Here is a 20,248-nt window from a genome sequence, read left to right as displayed (position 1 = left end):
CTGCGCCCTAGTGGGACCAATCCTCCACCCAAGCAACAAGGTGTGTCGCGGGGTTCGACGCCCGGTACGATGCTGTACAAGCTCATCCAATGTAAATTACCTACCTGAGTCTTGCGTAAAACGTACAGCGTACAGGTACCTATCAAGGGGTTCCATGTACAGTCAGTAACCACCTTGAACATTGACAAAGGCGACCTTTCAGTGCGTGTCATTTGGATACTGCTGGGCTGGTGGTGCTGATGCTAGAAATAGTACTACCTCAGGTACCTAGTAACGAACGAGGTAGGCACCTATGTTAGAGCCAGTACAGCAGTCTGTCGCCAACGAAAAGTCCACGCTTCGGGCGGGGTATCAAATCTCAATGTTTCTTGTCTGGCTCAGTCTAGCGCGGTCTAACATGTACAGACACAACCAAGCCCAGAACTGACTAGACTCATGCCTAGAAACAAACTGGCAAAAAATTACGCATCTAATCGTCGAAACCGTCCCAACTGCCACCGCCATCCTGATCATCAGCCCCGGCATCGACTATGCCCTTGTTCCATGGTAGCCTATCATCTTTCAATGCCTCGTTTGCGCGGACCTTGACCGACGTCGTCTCGGTCTCCTTGTGAAGCGCCTCCACCAGCGCATTTATGCGCTCTAGTATCTTGGGGGCCTCCTCGTCGTCCTCGGCGTCCACAAGCCCGATCTTCTCGGCCTCGTCCACCCATATATCGAGCACGTGTATCCTCAGGCCGGCCGCGACCGTCGGCGGGACCAGATCCCTGTGCTCGCCCTTTGCAACCAGCGCCTCTCTCGCTTCGATCTCCTCGGCCGTCGAGAATGGCCACTCCCGCAGCAGCGTCAAGACGTCATCGACCCTGTCCTGGTGCCACCTCCCCTCCGCCGACGTCTTCTTCCTCTTCTTGCCGCCATTGTCCCCCTCCTGCTCGCGCTTCATCCAGGAGAAGCTGGCGCCCAGGACTCGCCTGACCAGCAGCAGAAACTTTTCCATCCGCAGGACGTCGATGCTGGTCCATTCGCGCGCCATGGTCGCCCAGAAGCCGCGCAGCCAGGGGATGACCGATTCGCGGGGGAGCTGGTGCATCAGGCCGGCGAGGTCGTTGCAGAGGTTTTGTTGCGGGATGGCACGGTCGCACATCCATAATGCGTAGTAGAGACCTTTCCATAGCTTCAGGACCTCGACGGGTCCCAGTGCGTTTGTTGACCTTCTTGACGAGAGGAAGTTTTGAAGTGATGTGAGTGCTTGTGTGCGTAACTTGCGATCTATGTACCCAGGCGCAAGCTGTTAGCTGTACTGCGATGTTGAAAGTTTGCGCAATTGGTAAGCAGATAACGTACCGCTGGATGCAAGATTCCTAATAAAGGGCATGTTCTGATCTGGGGACGCCATTGTGAATGTGCAGTACTGCTCCTGCAGTCCTTGGGTACGTGGGTTAGGTGATGGTTCTAAGGTTTGTCGCTGACGGCTAAATTCTTCAATTGCTCCCTGGGAACTTTTTTTTTTTTTGCCCAAGGGTGGGGTCAGGGACTTTTTGGAGTCGCGCGGCGCGTTAAACTTCATCGACCCATTCATTTGGAGGGTGTGACGGAATTTCAGTGGATATAATCGTTTTACAACAAGTCTTTTTAATACGCAACCAAAATTACTGAAATCAGTATGCGAAGATAAATGTGTACTCATTTGAAGCAACTGATGAAAATGGCATGGGTTAAGTCTAATTGAGTGTGTATGTATGTATATACGTAACCTGCAAAATCAAAAGGATACCGAAAGGTGCTGGATGATGACAAAAATAGCAAAATTATACTCCCTCGGGTGGGCTCGAACCACCAGCCTCTAGATAGCTGCTATGAGATATAACAGTCTAACGCGCTAGCCAATTGCGCCACGAGGGACTACACATGCTCTTCTTGTGAACTTGCTTGAGATTACGTGCTCACTAATAGAATTATATAGCCGAACTCTCATTTCCGACTGCAAGCGATTTCTTTTTGCAGTTCCCTTTCATCACGCACTTCTTGATCTGCACTTCATGCTTCCAAAACATTCAATTGCTACTACATGCTAGATGCTTTAAATCCCACAAAATAAATAACACCACCACCAAAGAAAAGGCACTACATAGACCCTAATCCACCCTTCTCGACTTCCTGTGCCGCTGCGATCTCCTCAACCCATCAATTCCACCCTGGATCATCCCAACCCCATCGCTCGCCGCCTTCTCCCCCCTCTCTTTGACGCGGTGCTTCTCCGCCTCGTCCCTGACATCCGCCATGACATCCTTCCCGATGCTGGTGCCGCAGACCCAATCCAGAAGCCCCCACGCACCAAAATTCCCCTGCTGCCTGCCCCCACCAGGACCACCACAGCAGCAGTGCACAGCCGTGCGCCGCGCGATGCCACCCATCAAGATGCCCGGCACGACGCTGTACCCTGACATGGCGAGCGTCTCCTCGGCGGTGGCGAGCGCGGCGACGAGCAGAAAGGTGAGCAGGTGCGGGCGCAGCACCAGCGCCGGTAGGTAGAGCGGGACGAAGCGGTGCAGCAGGAACGAGACGGGGTGGTCGGCGCACAGCAGCAGCGAATAGGGCGCGGCGCCGCCGCTCCGGGCGTGCGCGCCGTACGTGCCGTGCCACCGCGCAACCCGCCCGCCATCCTTACGGTTGTGGAGCACGTAGCGGTGGATCAGGTAGGTGAGGACCTCGCGGGCTGCCAGCATCGCGCCCGCGTGCTTGATGATGGCCCAGGGCAGCGGCAGCGTCGTCGAGGTCTGCAGCAGTGGGCTTTTGGTGAGGAGCGCGAAGGACGTGCTGATGCCGGCCTGGACTGAGGTTTCGAGCGCGAGGTTCACTAGCACCAGGCCGAGCGTGCGGGCCAGTTGGGAGGCGTCCCGAGGGGGTAGCGATGAGGCGCCCTCGAACTTGATGCTTTCAGCCAGGCTGGGGATTAGGGTGTCGAACAGTAGTGATACGAGTGACGGAACGAGGAATAGCGCTATGCGGATGGCCAACATGCCCACCAGTTCGATGCGCAGTGGGCTGTGGGACAAGACCAGTGTCGTCCATGTCATGTAGAAAAAGAGTAGGTTCAGCGACGTCGACCATGAAGTCATGGACGGTGCAAAAAAGTACGATAGAACGGGGAGCGAGAGGAGTATGTCCATGATGATGGCTTCAGCGTTTGGACGCTGATGTCGGAACGTGGGTTAAGTGCAGCTGTAGATTGGGATGTGCTCTGGATGTGTGTGTGTGTGTGTGTGTGTGTGTGTGTGTGTGTGTGTGTTGGCTGGAAAAAGCCAGTCTTGGAAGTGGTTTGTCGCAGTTCACTTAAACTGTGAAAAAGAACGGGACTGAGATCGACGATGACTGCTTAGATATCGTGATACCCAAATTATTGAGGCGTCTTCTTGCATGGCTGAACTACAGCGGGATGAGATGACGTGGTTGGGCTGTCCGTCACTAACCAAAAGATCCCGATGACGTCGTTTCGCCAACCAAGCCCAAGTCATCCAGGCTCAATCATAACCACATTTCACGTGATGCTTTTCAATGGAATACCGAGCAGTATTCGGAATACTTCTCCCAGCAATTCAAGTATCTAATCAATAGTGTCATTTTTGGGAAGATTTGGTGTTTTGCTCTTAACACAAGTATCAATTGCTTGCAGTGTAAATTACATATACTCCCATACCTCGTCTAGATCAAACTACAATACTTCGGATGTTTGCCCACACTTCAAAGCAGCCATGCAACCCTACTTACGCTTCTTTTTAATTACTGTAGTTCTACTGTAGTTCTTGAAAGACTTCGAAGCTAAAGCTTGTGCGATCATGGGATAAGATCAGTTGCAAAGTCAGATGAACACATGGCTTAAATTATTGTTATCCTTGTCTTGATATATACTATTTCGCTATTTTGTGTTCCGCATGATCCCAAAACGCCGTTGCAATGCCGCCGAAAACTCGCCTCGAAAAGGATCATCACTAGCATCATAACTTGTGTTTCTCCACAGAAAGAGAAGAAGAAAAAGAAAGCATCTATATATGGACAGAAAGATATTTGCCAACTCAGCACTGTCCCGTCTCACCAATCTTGTCTCTCCACCTCGCACTCTCTACCGCATTAGACGCAGCAGAGACCAGATCAACATGGAAGAAGGGCCGGTCGATGCCAAAAACAGGTGCGTACTTGCCTCGAGACGCCCCGTCACACGCACCAGCCTGCCCCTCGCTGCATACATGCCGTTGGTGGCCCGTCACCGATCCAGGGGTAGCAGTCCCGCTGCTTGAAAAACGGTCACCCAAACCAAGCTCGCAGTCTCCCAGGTCCTCAAGGCTGTTGACCCGGGTTCTGGCGTCTGCGATGTCGGCACAGTCCTTACCGGCGTGGTTGACTAGGTGCTCCCTGTGCACCTCAGCCGCTACGGTCGCAATGTTTCCTGGCGAGGTGGTGGCGCCAACGTCGAAGCCGGGTATCCAGAAGCCGCCACTGGTCACTGCGCTTGGATAGCCGAACCCGGCGGCAACTAACGCCCGGCGCGTCCAGCGGCTGCGCACGCCGGCCAGATGCCACTCGACGGCGGCCGGTGCTGCCCAGCGGTCTAACTGTGCACGCATGTCCATCAAGCCCTCCACTGCAGAGCTATCGACATGGTTCACCGTGCTGAAGTCACAGATGATGGCGCGGAGAAGGGGAAGACTATTTTCATTGGGGTAGTCGGACGGTTGGTTGGTCTTCTTGACTGCGGGCTCGTTCCATGGACGATCCTGAAGGACTTTTATTTTAGCATGGTATCATGGCGACTGAAGGAAAGAAAAAAGAAAAAAAAACAGAAAAAAATAGAGCCAGTCGCTGGGCTGCACTTACTCCTGGCCGCTTGTACTCGTTCGTGTTTGTCTTTCGGGTATGGGCAGTAACATGGGCGACGATGTGATCGACACACTGCGCTTGGTTGAGGTAGTTACAGCCCTCGGTGAACCTGTAGATGAAAACGCCCGGATAGACAGAGCCGACATCCACGGCTGGGTTGGAGCCGTCACGGCGATCAAGCGGCAGAAAGACCTCGCGGCCGTGGTTCACCCAGCCGTTGCCCAGACCGCCAGACGGCTGTGGGCTCTGAGATGGAAGTCTCTGCTCCCAATGCTCAGATGCCTCACTGTGTCTGCGGCCACCATCATCGCTATGCGATGATAAAACATGCATCCTCGCGCGGCCAAGAAATCTCCCCTGAGATCTGGCAATGCGCAACAGGAGAATGAGAAACGACAAGCCCACGGTGGCGTAGATTCCAGTTTCAAGGCTGAGGAACACTGCAAAGAAAACCCCGACAAAGTATATAAAAACATCGAGAGGAGCGAGCTGCCAGTACTTGATGAGCGTGGCGGGTGGTGTAATCAAGTTGCTCACGGCATGAACAATCAAGCCAGCCAGCGCCGCTGAAGGGATGAAATAAAAGACGGAGGTGAGGGCATAAAGAGCCAGCAGGAGGATCAACCCGTTGAACACTCCTGCAAGGGGTGTGCGAACACCAGCCTTACTTAGGACAGCAGTACCAGTGAAGGATCCGGTAGCTGGGTAGCCGCCAAGGAATGGCCCCAGGAGGTTTGCGGCGCCAATAGAAATGATCTCCTGGGATGGAACAACAGTGTAGTTGTTGAGTCGAGCAAAAGACTTGCCAATGGCGATGTGCTCGATGATCAAGATGATTAAGAGTGCAGGCAGTTCAGGTGCGAGAAGCTTGACAAGATCAGGATTGAAAGATGGGGTGCCGGCGGCTTTGAAGCCTGGTAGCAGTGGATATAGGTCAGTAACTTTCATGGTCCGTAATGAATATATTAGCAGTGAATCAAGTTTCATACCTGTTGGCACAGGACCAAGTATCTTGAACTTGGCCTCCTGTGGCGATAGGCCCCGATTGACGATGAAGCTGATCAGCGTGTAGAGCAGGATCACAAACGTCATTCTGACGGATGAGATGGTGTCCCACATCTTTGCCTTGTGCTTCTGCTTGACGGCCATCCGAGCACAGAACGACTTGATAGCATGCAAGATTAAGATGGCCGTGAGCCCAACCGCAGCACCTACGGTAGCCTTTGGTAAAGCCTTGCAGGTATTGACAAATACGGCATAGGGAGCGTCGCGGGTGTTTATCTTTTCGGCAATGCCCAAGACAGTGGGCATCTGGCTGATGGTGATGGTGATGGACGCGCCAGTGACAAAGGCTGAAATGGCGACGTGTGGGATGAACTCGATCAACCAGTCCAGCCTGAGCATGCCAAATAGCAAGAGAAAGCATCCGGACAAGGCCGCAATAGTCTTTGACACCTCCTCGGGGGCGATCTGAGGGTGTTCAGCGCGCACCGTCTCTATTATTCTACCCACCAGCAGCGACACTACAGCTGTGGCTCCGATGGCGATGTCTTTTGATGTGCCAAACAGCCAGTAAAGTGTGGCGCCGGTGAACGAGGTATAGAGTCCAAACTCTGGACGAAGGCCGGCAAGGATTGCATAAGCCATCGCTTGAGGGACAACAACAAACCCGAGCGTGATACCTGTTGGTTTAAACTAATATTAGCGATGGCTATGTGATTTCGAGTACCCCCTTTTTTTTTTACTAAAATACTTGCCGCCGATGACATCCCCCATGAGCCATTGTAAGTTGTAGTGGCCTATCCACCGGACAAAGGGGAAAAGACTTGTGATGTATCTCAACGTCCCAGCCAGTGTTGGCCGTTGCTCTAGGAGCCACTCCTTGACGGTTGGGTCTTCCTCAAAGAAGGGATCCAGCGGCGTGATTGCCTCCAAAGCCCTCGCTTTTAAATCATCGGGATGGTGGCGTGATTTTGCATCTTGATCAATGCCAACGGCTTTGGCCGCCACTCGGATGCCCATTTTGGCTCCACGTTGGTTGTCTTTTCACGCTTCGGCGGCAAGCAGGTTGGAAAAATTAAAGAATATAAACAAGGGCCAAGAATTCAAGCACCGATGACAGACGGTGATGGATAAATGGAAACGAAGAACTCGGATAAGTTCCTTTTGATCACTAACGTACATGGAGAGAAGAAAGCATGTATCAGGAAGGAGCCATCGAAGAGATCTACTCCAGCAGCCCGCAAAAATCAAAACTTTTCAGTCAGAATATTCTTGTACAAGGTAATGAAGATGAACAAAGTGGCTGGCAATACAATTTAATCAATGTGGGATCGCCCTTTTGTGTTTTGTTAGCCTCTAGCGCCGGTGCCCGATCGGCAGGTCCCGGATCCAGGGGCGGTAAGCCAGTAAAGAATTCATGGTCAGGACTGGTTCAAGACTCAGCCAAGAAGAGGCTGCCCCATACCGAGTGCCGTTAGCGCTTGGTACCAGACGGGGATGGACCGGGGATATCTGGTGCGGTCCTTGTATGGCTTGTGGAGTGTTCCGTTGGCTTTACTTTTGGTGGGACATGATCTCTGCGACGTGTCGGTTGAGTACCGTCTAAGTCGTCATGGCTCTTGACGGACTTGAGGGTTGGTGCAGTCCCGTGGGCTACAAACAATCTGTCAAATCAACAAGTAACCAATGATTGTTTAGTGTGATTGCTACAGAAACGTCTTGGACTGTGGAAATGCTATCGCAATACCTAAGCCTAATCAAAGAACGTTTTAGAAAAAGAAAACATATAATCTGTTTAGCGCCTGAACTTGAATGAGAACCGTGTTGATTCGAGCTTTGGCCAACGTCATTCCGATTTGATCGCCTGGCCTCGTGGACTTGACGGGCCGGTAACAAGGGGCGGTGTATTAAGAAAAAAGTCCTGGCGAGTAAGTTTTCGTTACGCTACGTTTTATTATCTTGAAGCCGTCCCGACAACCGCGAGCCGACACGAACCGTTCTGCCCTGGTCATGGTTCCAACAGTCCGGTGACCCTTGCAGCTTGGAAGATTTTCCCTGTGGAGTTCCCGGGGCGGGGCCGGCCCATCGGTCTTGGGTCCCCGGCCGGGAGTTGCCACACAGCCCTATGTGGTTGAACGGAGTCAGGCGTATATAAATGATCTAGAAGATCAATTGATGGGTTTCAGCTAGACCTCAAACATGTGCGACATATTATGGATACAATGACGTGGGTGAAAGCTTAAACAACTCAAGGCCAAGTGCCTCCCGGAACGTTGAAACAATGCTTCTTATTTCTGGACCATCACTAATAATTTCCGATGGTCATCTGCTAAATCACCAGCCACTTACTGCGCGACACATGAAGCGTTCCGTATGTGTCAAAGCTTGAGGATATAAGGCTTGGCATTCGGATATCGGATCGCCGACTGCCGCGAAGCAGCATCTAGTCACGAGGTCTGCTTGCATCCTTATCAGGCAAGTACTTTTTTTTTTGACTGAGCATGATTGGATGTTAAAGTATGGTATGGTTGGTACGTAAGCTCTACTGAGTGTTGCTTCTCTCCATGGCTAAATAAGACAAAGAACTGCGAACTCGCGCACGGGAGATCTAGGTTGGTGGCTTGGATTTGCCAAAATCCCCTGTACTGTATTCTATAGCGCAGCTACCCTGCACCAGATTCAATCACAAAGCAAATTTTGGCATCATGTATTACAGCTCTCCGCGCTTGCACTACTACACCACCTGATTTTCAGGTTGCTATGATTGGCTGCATTTGTCGAGGAACCCTTATGCGCCTATTCGTTGTCTCTTTTCCCCCCTGAATTGTCAATGACTCCTCACGCAAGCAGGTAGCCGTCTTTGTGGTTCGTAGTGAAGATGCGAGCACGCTGCAGTGCGAGTCGCTAGTGCCAGTGGTGACTCCTTACCCAGGGCTGGTTCGAAGGATTTGGGGTAGCTGTCACTCCAATTAATGTGAGTCGAATCTTTGAGCCGCCTGCCGCGATAGATGACTCATCAAAATATTTCTCAATCATCGCCGAGGATTGTCGGTACATGTATGCGGCTTGGCAGCATACTTGTGGGTCAATACGAAAGCACTCTGTGATAACTACTTGACAGTGAGTGCATCCAGCTAATTGCACAGTTACCGCAAAAACTACTGCAGAATTGTCCTATTCGCACAGTGCAATTACGACAGAGTTTTGGGGAATTCCAGAGTCTTGGACTCTCTCTGCGAGGAGACCCCACACGAGTACTACAAAAGTCCTTCAAACGTCCTTGATTGCGCATCGGCGCATTCCCAGGCGTAGGCAAAAGAGCTGTAGGACTGTTTGCGTAGACCGTTTGCGTAGCCACACCTGAAACTCAATTCGACAATGAGAAAACGAATTGAATATTCTAATTCGGTAATCGTTAGCCTTGGTAAGGCAACCCAGGTACGCTGTCCTAGGAAAAGCGACCCATTGCGCTGGTGAGCGACCTAAAACCCGTGCCTGCAGATAACAGAGATTCAATCATGTCCGCGATCATGAGAATACCCATCAGGCGAGCCCGCACTACCAAGGAAGGCCTGTGACTGGCCAGAACCCGATAATTGTGGGGCGTTTCTGCCTGGAAGATTGGGGCCATACGTTCAACTGTGCTGCTACACAACGCGAACGTCGAGCCTTACCGACGGCGGCCTCCCTCTTGACCCCGTCGAATTCGGCCTGCCTGTCACCTTGCTCATGCACAGCATAGAACTTGCGTCACGGGCTCGAACTGCAACAATAATAATTTTACAGATTCTTCGGAGGCACCTATAGCTCCTTTTATTTTACAGAAATCAACATTTGGTGAAAAACCAAAGTGGCAGTGGAAAGAAAGGCAACCAATGTCTATAGGTGGTCAATCTCTAGACCAACCAACTGTCGCCTGATGAGGTCAAACAAACGCCTGAACGCCTCGCCCGCTTGCATCACCCAGATTTGCCCCACAACGCCGACCCAAAATAGCAGTGACAGAAAAAAAAAAAAAAAACACCAATCCCGACTTTGTCCACTTGCATTGGCAAATGGATGCCTTCGACAGAGGCCTCTCAATTTTCACCTCCTCCCGTTCGGCCGGTCATGACCTCGTGCCATGTACTCAGCTGCATTTCGCACTGCATCGAGGTCAGCATTGGCCGGTTGCAATCTCAGGGGGATGAATTCAAGACATACGCTTCGAGTCCATTGCTGCTCTTCCCTTGAGGTACCTTTCTTCCTCCTCGTGGTACCCGTCACTGCACCCACAGTCGCAGAAGCGCAGACCTGCGCTCAATGGTGCGAGTTCTGGAGTTGATAACCTGCCGATTTCCGGCGTGTCTGGGGGAGTGAGCAGCGTTGACGATCGTGACGCTGAGCTCTTCGATGATCGTTTGCTGCTCCCGCTTGCTGTCGACCTGGAGTTGCTTGAACCCTTCTTGTCGGATCTCCTGCTGCTCGAGGAAGCCTCGCTTCGACGTTCATCATCCCTTCTGGACGAGTGCTCGTATGGCCGGCCTTCTTCGGTGGAGTAGTAATACTGCGTCGACCTGTGCATCCGGTAAGGGTCGTCTTCCCGATATGAGCCGACGTCATATATGTACGCTCCAGTCTCGTGGGAATACCCGTGCTGCAGACGGCGAGGGGCATGAGGACGAGTGTCCAAGGTTCGTGGGCGCTCTCGGGTCGAGCTGTGCAGTGGTTGCCGGTGGTCATATTGGTAATCAATGGGATAGGTCTGCGCCTCGTGGTACTGGTGGTACGAGTACGCCATTGCGAGGAAGTACAAGCTGACACCGGTTACTTCTGGGGTGACCGTGACGTTCGACGAGTGAAGATGCCAGGACCAGCAGTGCTGGGGAGGTCACAAAGGGGCTGCAACAGAAAGGGGGGCAGCAGGCGTGACTGATACTGAATGGAAGTCAAGCAGGATATGTGCTGGATGGTCTCCTGATGGATTCTAGTGAATCTTGAAAGCCAACTGTTGAATTTGGATGAAACTGTTCAGGTCTCTTTGGGTTTGGTATGATAATGGGAAGAAGAGAAGCAAGAGTGGATGGTCAAGGTGAGGGAAGGGGTGGTTTATAAGCCTGAGGGCTGGGGTTTTTTTATGTCGCTGGCTCGCCTGACCCACTTTTCCCCGTCGCTCTTCTGCCTACATCTGCACACACAGTGTCTCACACACCCACACCCACACCCTCACACGCAGTCGCGCAACCGCGGTACACCCCTCCCTGCTGCGCATACCCTTACACCTACTTGTGGTATTCGTACACCTCCTCACGCCCTTTTGCGCACTCGAACCATCTAGCTATCCTCCCATCACCCCTCATAGATTTCAACTGCATCCCCTTGATGCCATCCCCGTTCTGCGTTCCTATCAACCCCCTCAAGCTGCCGGCGAGATCACTACGGAGGTCCTAGTCGTACTCGCTATCACTTCCATATGTCAAGTCACTCCTACATATCGAACTACCTCACGCATACCAAGGTCTCATGTGGCTTTCGCCATAACGCTGCCCTGGTGACACGGTACCCTCAAGTCTTTGCATGGCGTGTTGAGCTTACGAAGCAAATCATACTGGAAGCCCTAGCAAAAGTTACCATTGTTTTGGCACGTCGTCAGCTTTGATCAACCTTCTGATGAGTTATGATATCCATGATACTCTGGAGAATCACAGACGTCGTACGTTGGTGTGGACTGCAAGCTCCTTTGTTCTTGCCTGTCCTACAACGCGCAGATCAGGGGTACCGAGTCCGATTACCCAAGATAGCCTGTTAGTCTACTTTCCTGCTGTCATTGTCACTGGCGAGTCGTCCCCGCAAACACAATGTAACTGTAGGCTTTTTTCCCCTTTGAAGATGCATATACTACACGGGCGGAATTGCTCGTATAGATCCGGGGTTACAGAAGCACAAGAAACGAGCCTTGAGGCTTACGGTGTCGCCATCGAGCAGTACCTGGGGAACCTTTACCAGCGAGTATACATTAACAGGCTTGAGCTCATTTTGTGAGCATGGCATTCGAGGTTGTCGACTGAAAGGTGTGAACAGTAGATTCCCTCGTCACAGATGCTGTACAAAAATGTCGTGACTCCAATCTCATCTTTGCCAAGGTTCTAGCACTGCCAAGCATGTAAAGCCTCTTGTCTTGGATAGTTTTAGCGGTTTGCAAGCTTGAAAATGGGCCAATGTATGGGGAATTTGGCATCCTGAGTTCCTTAGGCTCGAGGATTTTAATATATTTAGCAGGAGATCATCGGCATAGTATGACAGTTTTGACGTGCGACATCCCACAAACTATGGAGGTAGTTTGGATCATCCTCCTGCTGACATAACCGCAATATATCAACCAGATCCACCCTCAAGGCTGCTGCTCGCAACTCGGCTTGCATTAGTGTCGACGGTGACTGTTACGAGCCCCACCATTACCCCAGTGTTGTGCTCTTTTGCAGGATCCAACCCATATGTGTTTCCCCATGTATACTGCTTGAGATAAGAACAGGGCCGTATGTTCTTGGTTTGCCACGGCCTCGCCGTCCGTGTCATTGCCCCTATATATCACAGATGAAGTTCCTTCTCTTTTTTTTTTTCTTTCCCGAAAATTAAACGCGAAAAGAAAGGCACAAACACATAGTACATGTTCCCCTTTTTCTATCACGAATGCAAGAACAACCACCACTATCATCGAGAAAATTGTTCTCAAAGTCATCATACAGCGTAGTTCATATGGGAGGTGCACTTGAACTTGCAGCTCAAGGAACTAGTTGCCAGCTGTTGAGATAGGTGTTTTTTTTTTTTTTTTTCAATAATGCCCCACAGATTTACGTGGCTAGGGTTTTTTGCACATATTCTTCATCAGGCAACCAGAGCTAATGAGACATGAACAGATCGGAAACTGCTCCAAGTTAGCCATGACGCTGTTAACGACCCGGTCCCCAGACTAATTCAGGTCGACCATCAATATGAGTAAACAGTCTGGACCCTGTCAACACGAGTCATATGACTAGCATCAGTGGTTTAGTGGTAAAATCCATCGTTGCCATTCTACGAATACACTCGATGGGCCCCGTGTTCGATTCACGGCTGATGCAACTCACCATTTCATTTTGACCATTATTTTTTTCTCCACCATTTAAATCTTGGAACCGAGAAGAGGGCTGCTTGGTTTTTCAGCGCGGAACTTTTGCAGTTGTGGCTTCACTCCAAATAGAGAGAGGCATATTTTTTTACATCCTTTGGTCCCGTGAAAATTAGCACCCAACAGCTCCATGGCCTAATGGTGTCCGCCTGCAACAGTGATGGCATCGAAGAAAGTTGAGTTTATACAGTGATATACACGCCAAGTCTAAAAGCCGCCAGGTGTAGCATCAAAAGTCGTTCATTCTCATCAACTACCCGCCACGCCCAGGTCAGGACCGAGGGCCCGGCGTGCTGGGTGGCCGGATATCGATGCACGGTCCGTTCCAGCTCAATGAGAGCCCCATGTCCTTTCAGCAGTTCGTAGGGCTATGCACTGACAGAGGTTGTATCGTAATCAGCCTCTATATGCGTTGGTATTTGGAGTTGCGGAAAGCCTGCCGGGTTATGATGACTTTGCTTTGGCACGAGAACCGTGCAACCCGAAGCTGAGGCCGATCTTACGACAAGTCTTTTGCCATGTTCGAAACCGGTAGCCCGGGTAACGAGTTGGCTTTTGGCCGCTTCCCACCTGTGCTGAGAACCTAGCTTTGCTCTCTGGTCGAAGCCCCTCTGAGCCGTAATATTTCGGGCAACTCGTTGGCAGTGATCACGCCAAACGATTCAGGCTTCTTGGTCGAGTGCGCCGCACTCACAGGGGCGCGACACGTCGACGCCAGCCTCGAGCGGCAACTCGACGTACTTGGTACGCCCATTGACCACGCCGCGGTGCAACGGCGTGCAGCACATCTTTCTACCTTCCAGGCCTTTGCCTACAGCATCATAAGCATGACGGATGGCGCGCTCAAGGCACTCGTGGTGTCCAAACATGGCCGCCAGATGTGCAGGGGTGAGGCCGAATCCAGGCGCTTTTACATCAACCCTGGCCCCGAATCGCAGCAGCACCTTGAGAGCATCAGAGTCTCCTACTTGCACGCCGTCTCGATGGCAAACTCGATACTGAGAGGCCGGATCATCAGTTTGCGTATCCGCAGACGCCGCATGCCACAACACGGAACAGCCGCCCTTGTCTAGCTTGCGTGCAGGCAACGGATCCAGAGCGAGTATGGCCTTGATCCGGCCTGGTTGCCCATGGCGTAGGCAGAATGTAGACAGGTCTCGCCCTGGTAGTTCTATGGCTAAAACTGCTCCGGTCGGGAGCATATAGCTACTAAATAATAGTAGCTCAGTCCACCACCCCGTCGATGTTTTTGTTGTGCTTTTGTCGGTACCCTCGGATATGCAACGATTAAAGAGATTTCAGCTCCGGTTGCGAGGGCCAGGTGCAACGTGTTGAACCCAGGTAGGTCTTGTCAGCGTTCGTGCACAATATGAAGTTTATCATATTTGGTTGCATAGTTAAGCTCCTCAAGCGAGTCCTCAGTTATAGCAACACAAATTTAACCGTCTTTAGATTTCGGCAACACTGTCTTTGCTGCCATCAGCGAAAAAAGGTCTACATCTCAAAGCAAAGAAGGGTGTTGGGATGAGCAATTTCCAATTATGACTTTGATCAAGGGCTGGTCAAAGGAAACGCTTGTATCAAATGAGTCGACAACAGAAAAGCTGGCCAAGGTTTCCTGTAGCGAGGCCCATAGCTGTCGTCAATCTGCATAATAGTCAACTTATATTGTTAGATAGACTCAAGCAGGCTGGACATGCCTCCGCTTGCTCGCTCCGCATGTGTTCCTGGGGAAGAGAGTCGGGCAATGTCTCCTCCCTTGAGGTTTGCTCAATTTAAATTGAACAATAGCCGGAGGCAGGTAAACCTGTCGATATTAATTCGCACATACTGGTCTCACAAAGTCCTGGACCTCGCGTCTCCTGTATGTCGCGAGGAACTGGTTGTTCTGGTAGCTGATCTCCTCGCAGCATCAGGTGTGCGAGAGGATTGCATATTGTATAAACCAGACGCAATTAAGCCACTATACTTTGGAGTGAAAGCCCAGACTTCTTGAAGATGTAGGTGTGGCATCCCGTCTGTCAGGGTGCATGTTGCCGAAATAAATAATTTTCAACAGCACGCGGAGCAGCATCTTCCGGCCCCATTGATTGGCGCCCCATGGGTGCTGACGCCTGTGGTAGCACAGATATAGTGACAAAGATTTCAGCCTACTGGAAAGATAGTTCCAGACCCCTAGAACTTGTTGAAGTCTTGCAAGTCACGGGAAGCAATCAATCAGCTCGCAGCTGCCATGTCACGCCTCCATTGGGCCCTGACTTTGTCCAACAACTCAGGGTCGGCAAACAAGTCAACTGCAGTGCCTGCCATGGCCTTCCCAACTCTCATGGCTCTGTCAAAAGCTGCCTCTGTAGATGATGCTTTTTCGAAATCTGGACTGTGCGGAGGGCCTCCTTTGGGTCCGGGGGGAATTGCAAAGCTAGCATTCAGGCTCGGCATAGAATAACTGATGTCTCCTTGATCAGTACTCGCCTTGACAAAAGTGAGCTGGCCGTCTGGGGGTATGCGCGGCCCTGGCATATCCGGCAACGCCTCCCAGTATTTAGTGTAGGATGCTGCCATGACACGGTTCGGCACATGGTCCTTGTATCCTGGAGTTTTCTTGATCTCCAATCTTGCACCCGTGGCCTCGGCTCCCGCGCGGAAACAAGCCTCGACTTTACGCTGCAAGTCTTGTAGCCTGGAGGCGCTGGTGGCTCTGAGAACTACCTTGCCTGCAGAAAAAGCATGAATGACATTTGGCGCGTTGCCGCCGTTGGTGATCTGCAGCCCTATGACATCTCCAGGCTGTGTCTGCTGTCGGAGGACCGAGATGGAGTTGTAGGCGACGATTAGTGCGTCCAAGGCGTTGATGCCGAGCCAAGGGCTGTTGGCAGCATGAGCTGAACGCCCGTGATACTCCACTTCTACCTTGGAAAACGCCGTAGTCCTGACCATTGGGCTGTTATTGACGATGCTGGGGTGAGATATGAGGGAGACATCGACGCCTGCATAGGCGCCTGCTTTGAGAAGCTTTATCTTGCCGCCTCCACCTTCCTCCGCGGGTGTCCCTATGATCACGACCTTTCCTGGAAGATGAAACCCGCGCATAACTTCAGCGGTTGCCAGACCGGCAGCAACAGACGCTATGGCTATGAGGTTGTGACCGCATGCATGACCAAGGCCTGGCAAGGCATCTGTTTGTCGTGTCAGTGACAGATTTCTTTAGCATTCAAGAATGCATTTGAGAATCGGCAGCACTTCTTGGATCATACCCATCTCAGCATTGAAGGCAACGACTGGCCCTGGACTTTGAGAACTATAAACAGCAGTCCAAGCAGTCTCGATGCCAAAGGCTGACCTAGTGACCTGCCAGCCTTTTTGGCGCTGCATGAAAGCAGTCAACGCATCGTGTGTCTTGTGCTCTTCGTAGCCCAACTCAGGGTGCTCGTGGATATACTTGTTCAAGGACCATAGACTTGCTTTCAATGGCTTCAACGCTTCCTCGATGGCGGAGATCCTGCAGGTTAGGCCATCGTTGTCGGGGTTTTTATTGGTTTCATTCCAGCAATGGCTTCTCGGCGGCGCATCGACCCAGACGAAACCGTCGATCTCTTCCATGGTCGTCTCATCAAGGAAGCCAGGAGACACGGGGCTGGCCGCCAGCTTTTTTCGGTTGGAAATCTTCCGGATTTTTGCTGGCGCTCGGATAAAGAGTGTATTTTGTCAATTGTGACTTTACTTTGGTAGAGCTGGGCGTTGATTAACTGGGTTTGTCGTAGTGTTGAACTCCACAGATTTCATGCAAGCAAGACACGAATCAATCCATCGTGGTGCTACGGCCCCACTCCGCTGGGCGGACTGTCATTTAGTGGTTGCAGGCGGCACGCTCGGCTAGAAGCTGCGGGGTCTAGGCCTAGTAAAACCCCCTGGAGTTTGTTGCCGATAGCACCCGGATGGGTGCATCTTCCTCCACTGGTCAATGCCAAAATAGGCAGTAAACCCAAGTCATCAACAAGGGGTGCATCTCAAGGAACTGAGCTCCATTCTTCATGTTTACACCATCCTGCACAGAGACACGCATCCCTCCAAAATGCAAGTCGAAAAACAAAACGTAGCCACGACGCTGAATTACTGGGACGACCCTGGGGATGGTTCCAAACCTACACCAATTTATATAGGTAAAGGACGCATCACCAACGAGCGCCCGCACCGCGCGCACCCCTTCGTTATACACGACATCACTGGCGACGAGGACAAGTACAGCCTCGACGGCCATGGATTCCAGTACTGCCACCATGAGAGCCAGGAGAAGGATTTCACCGACGAGGCCAGCATAAGGTCCGTCTACTACCGCGAGTGCGAGGAGCTGCTCAAGTCCATCACTGGCGCCGAAAGCGTCCGCGTCTTCAACCACAAGGTGCGCCGGGGACCTACGCAGTGGCACCACTTGGGGCTGCAGAACCTCAAGAACCGCGGGCCCGTCACAAAGACTCACGTCGACCAGTCGTACCACGGCGCCGAGCTCAGGCTGCGCTGGGAGTTCCCCGACGAGGCCGACGAGCTTGTCAAGCGTCGGTATCAGATCATCAACGTCTGGCGGCCCATAGAGACTATACGAAAGGACCCCATCGCGGTGGCGGACTCGTCCACCGTCCCAGACCAGGACCTGGTCGCGGCCATCATGGTCGAGGACGACTTTGAGGGGGAGCAGTGGGTGGTCCGCCACAACCCGGAGCACCGCTGGCACTACAAGCGGTCCATGACGCCACAGGATGTGCTGCTCATAAAGTGTTTCGACTCGGACACGACAGGCGTTGCGCGGAGGGCTCTGCACTCGGCGTTTGAGGATCCGAGCACCGCGCATCTAGACAGCCGGCAGAGCATCGAGGTCCGGTGTTTGGTTCGCTACGGCTGATTTGAGAAATTGCGAGGAGGGGCTTCGACTTGAGCGTGGTTTCTACAGTAATCCTACCGTGCAAGCAGTATTCGATACGTGGGGTTGCTACAGGTGCATCCGAGGTGGGCCAGGCAATGATGAGGCTGGACGCTTTCCGCCAAGCCATGCCAGCGTGAGGGGTTTCGGAGATGAACCCAATCAGAGCTTGACGGACGGGTAGGTTTATCCGCCATCTGCCGAGGTGGCGATGCATTCATTCATAGGGAGACTAACCGCTGCAACCCAAGACGGAAGGTAGATTGCAAGTTGCAGGAATAAAAGAGCGCATATCAGGCGGGATGTTGTGAATGGGAAACTTCCGGGATGTGATATGTACGTCTTGGTCTTTGTTCTTGTTGTACGTTTTCCCCCCCAATCTATCGAATGTGTGTAAGACGCACATCAAAGAACCCGCGGGGACTGACTTATCGTGGGGAGTGGAGGAAGCGGGGTTCCCAAGCAATTAGTCCCGAGTAACCAATTCGTCAGACCAGAAAACTGAAGCGCCTCTGTGCATTACACTGACAAGCCTGGCAAACAAACCTTGGCTAGTTAGGACAAATGGGATGGTGGACTCGAGAAGTGGGTGGGTGGATAGGGAGGCATATATAAGCGAATGCCCCTCTATGATGTCCAAACAACCCTGGAATCTGACATGAACACCGTCCTTTCAAAAACACCTGTCAACAAACATATTATCAATCATCCTCATACTATCATCATGGTTGTCAACACGGATATGCCCGAGACTGTCGAGTGGCAGGGCAAGAGGGTGCCCGTCTGGCCCATGCAGACCATCGACTATGGTCGGCTCCTCTCCCAGGACACTGCAGAGATCGAGAAGGTCCTCAATGCCTGCTTGGAGGAGGGTTACTTCTACCTTGACTTGAAGGGAATTGAGGGCAGGAGGATGCTTGCCGACCAGAAGGAGACCCTCGACCTCATGCACCGCTTTTTTGAGATGCCCATTGAGGCCAAGAATGAATTTGGGTTGATCTCGTCTCATTTGGGGTGAGTCTTTCTTTATCTTTTTTTTCTTTTTTTTTTCTTTTTTGTCTCCCTGAGCAAGTCCCCATAAAGAATGCATATACTAACTTCCTCTTGTCATGGCTCGATAGCTACGAGCCTGTTGGAAGCCGTACCGGAGCCAGGGCCGGCAGCAAGGATGGCTATGAGATGCTCAAGGTCTCGCGGGACGAGATCCAGAGGGACAGCCCCAAGATCCCCAACGCCATCAAGACTAGCAGCGATATGAAGATCCTGGAGAACGCCATCGGCAGCTGCAACACCATCACCAAGGTCATCTTGTCTGCTCTGTCCACCGGAATGAACCTGACTGGCGCCTCCCGCTTTGAGATGTCGCACCGTAACGAGAGGCCCTCGACCACGACGGTGAGTGTTGTTGCCGCGTGCATGCATTTGACAATCTCTCTCCTCAACTGCTGACAGAATCTACTGCTACCAGCTCTCAATGATGCACTACCTCCCCTCGGACTCCCTGGACGAGAACAGCATGGGCCACCAGAAGCACACCGACATCAGCTCGCTCACGCTCCTATTCTCGGAGCAATGGGGCCTGCAGATCCGACCGCCGGGAGTCTGCGGCGCGCGCGAGATGGGCTTCGTGGCGCCCAAGCCCGGCTGCGCCTTTGTGCACGTCGGTGACTCCCTCCGGTTCGCCAGCGGCATGAAGATGCAGTCGTGCATCCACCGCGTCGTGCCCTTTGACCCCTCGGAGCACCGCTACTCCATCGCCTACTTCCTCCGCGCCGAGGACGACACCATGTTCCAGGACTCGGAGGGCCGCTTCATCACGGCCGGCCAGTGGCACGACGAGAAGTTCAAGGCCTTCACCGACCCGGAGCTCTGGCAGGCCATGGCTCCCAAGTCCATGATCCTAGGCGGCATGAAGGAGGACGGCGAGGACGAGCCCGTCGCCAAGGAGGCGCCTGTCCCCGTTGCTGCTGCCCCCGCGGTGCCGGCTGTCGCCCCTGAGGTTAGCGCTCAAGCTTGAAAGTCCTTTTTTTTTTTTGTTTTTCTTTGTTGTCGGTGCTGTCCTGTTTTCTTCAATATGTCCCTAGTTTTAAATGCCCTTTGTACCCCCGTCAATGATTGTCTTTTTATTTTTATTTTTCTGGAGGGCATTGAATATGACTTTGTTAAGCTTTTATGATGGATGATATACAAATCATGATATTGATCCCAACTTTCGTAACAAAATTTCATCCGGCATAACGCCGTGATCCCCCTCATCTTGAGCCCGGGCAAGTAGCATGCTGCACCCGGGATATTTCCTCAGGGCAATG

The 20,248-nt window shown here is 52.2% G+C and overlaps 8 protein-coding genes across 8 annotated transcripts; 3 read left to right on the top strand and 5 right to left on the bottom strand.

Moving 5' to 3' along the window:
- Nucleotides 1-469: 469 nt before the first annotated feature.
- PpBr36_03519 (uncharacterized protein) lies at nt 470-3,194 on the bottom strand (the record flags this gene model as incomplete). The annotated part of the gene is made up of 2 exons (XM_029890690.1): nt 470-1,269; nt 2,195-3,194. Coding segments are annotated over 2 exons (1,800 nt in total), but the record flags the coding sequence as incomplete, so codon positions are not given.
- Nucleotides 3,195-4,073: 879 nt separating this feature from the next.
- On the bottom strand, nt 4,074-6,915 carry PpBr36_03518 (uncharacterized protein; the record flags this gene model as incomplete). Its single annotated transcript, XM_029890689.1, has 4 exons — nt 6,621-6,915; nt 5,865-6,557; nt 4,873-5,789; nt 4,074-4,772 (listed from the first exon to the last, which is right to left on the bottom strand). The coding sequence occupies exons 1-4, from the start codon at nt 6,895-6,897 to the stop codon at nt 4,074-4,076; spliced, it is 2,586 nt and encodes an 861-aa protein (XP_029753763.1). The 5' UTR covers nt 6,898-6,915.
- A 3,048-nt stretch (nt 6,916-9,963) lies between these two features.
- On the bottom strand, nt 9,964-10,657 carry PpBr36_03517 (uncharacterized protein; the record flags this gene model as incomplete). Its single annotated transcript, XM_029890688.1, has 2 exons — nt 9,964-10,022; nt 10,081-10,657. 2 exons carry the CDS (start codon nt 10,655-10,657, stop codon nt 9,964-9,966), a joined length of 636 nt encoding a protein of 211 aa, XP_029753679.1.
- A 2,885-nt stretch (nt 10,658-13,542) lies between these two features.
- Nucleotides 13,543-14,097, top strand: PpBr36_03516 (uncharacterized protein; the record flags this gene model as incomplete). Its single annotated transcript, XM_029890687.1, has 2 exons — nt 13,543-13,564; nt 13,670-14,097. 2 exons carry the CDS (start codon nt 13,543-13,545, stop codon nt 14,095-14,097), a joined length of 450 nt encoding a protein of 149 aa, XP_029753680.1.
- Nucleotides 13,687-14,226, bottom strand: PpBr36_03515 (uncharacterized protein; the record flags this gene model as incomplete). Its single annotated transcript, XM_029890686.1, has 1 exon — nt 13,687-14,226. One exon carries the CDS (start codon nt 14,224-14,226, stop codon nt 13,687-13,689), a length of 540 nt encoding a protein of 179 aa, XP_029753770.1.
- Nucleotides 14,227-15,241: 1,015 nt separating this feature from the next.
- PpBr36_03514 (uncharacterized protein) lies at nt 15,242-16,624 on the bottom strand (the record flags this gene model as incomplete). The annotated part of the gene is made up of 2 exons (XM_029890685.1): nt 15,242-16,200; nt 16,279-16,624. 2 exons carry the CDS (start codon nt 16,622-16,624, stop codon nt 15,242-15,244), a joined length of 1,305 nt encoding a protein of 434 aa, XP_029753866.1.
- Nucleotides 16,625-17,096: 472 nt separating this feature from the next.
- PpBr36_03512 (uncharacterized protein) lies at nt 17,097-17,921 on the top strand (the record flags this gene model as incomplete). The annotated part of the gene is made up of 1 exon (XM_029890684.1): nt 17,097-17,921. The coding sequence occupies one exon, from the start codon at nt 17,097-17,099 to the stop codon at nt 17,919-17,921; it is 825 nt and encodes a 274-aa protein (XP_029753769.1).
- A 742-nt stretch (nt 17,922-18,663) lies between these two features.
- PpBr36_03511 (uncharacterized protein) lies at nt 18,664-19,956 on the top strand (the record flags this gene model as incomplete). The annotated part of the gene is made up of 3 exons (XM_029890683.1): nt 18,664-18,953; nt 19,061-19,334; nt 19,408-19,956. The coding sequence occupies 3 exons, from the start codon at nt 18,664-18,666 to the stop codon at nt 19,954-19,956; spliced, it is 1,113 nt and encodes a 370-aa protein (XP_029753766.1).
- Nucleotides 19,957-20,248: the final 292 nt, after the last annotated feature.

The sequence above is a fragment of the Pyricularia pennisetigena genome, chromosome 3, assembly GCF_004337985.1.
Source record: "Pyricularia pennisetigena strain Br36 chromosome 3, whole genome shotgun sequence".
Lineage (NCBI taxonomy): Eukaryota > Fungi > Ascomycota > Sordariomycetes > Magnaporthales > Pyriculariaceae > Pyricularia > Pyricularia pennisetigena.
This window is presented reverse-complemented; position numbering and strand designations above follow the sequence as displayed.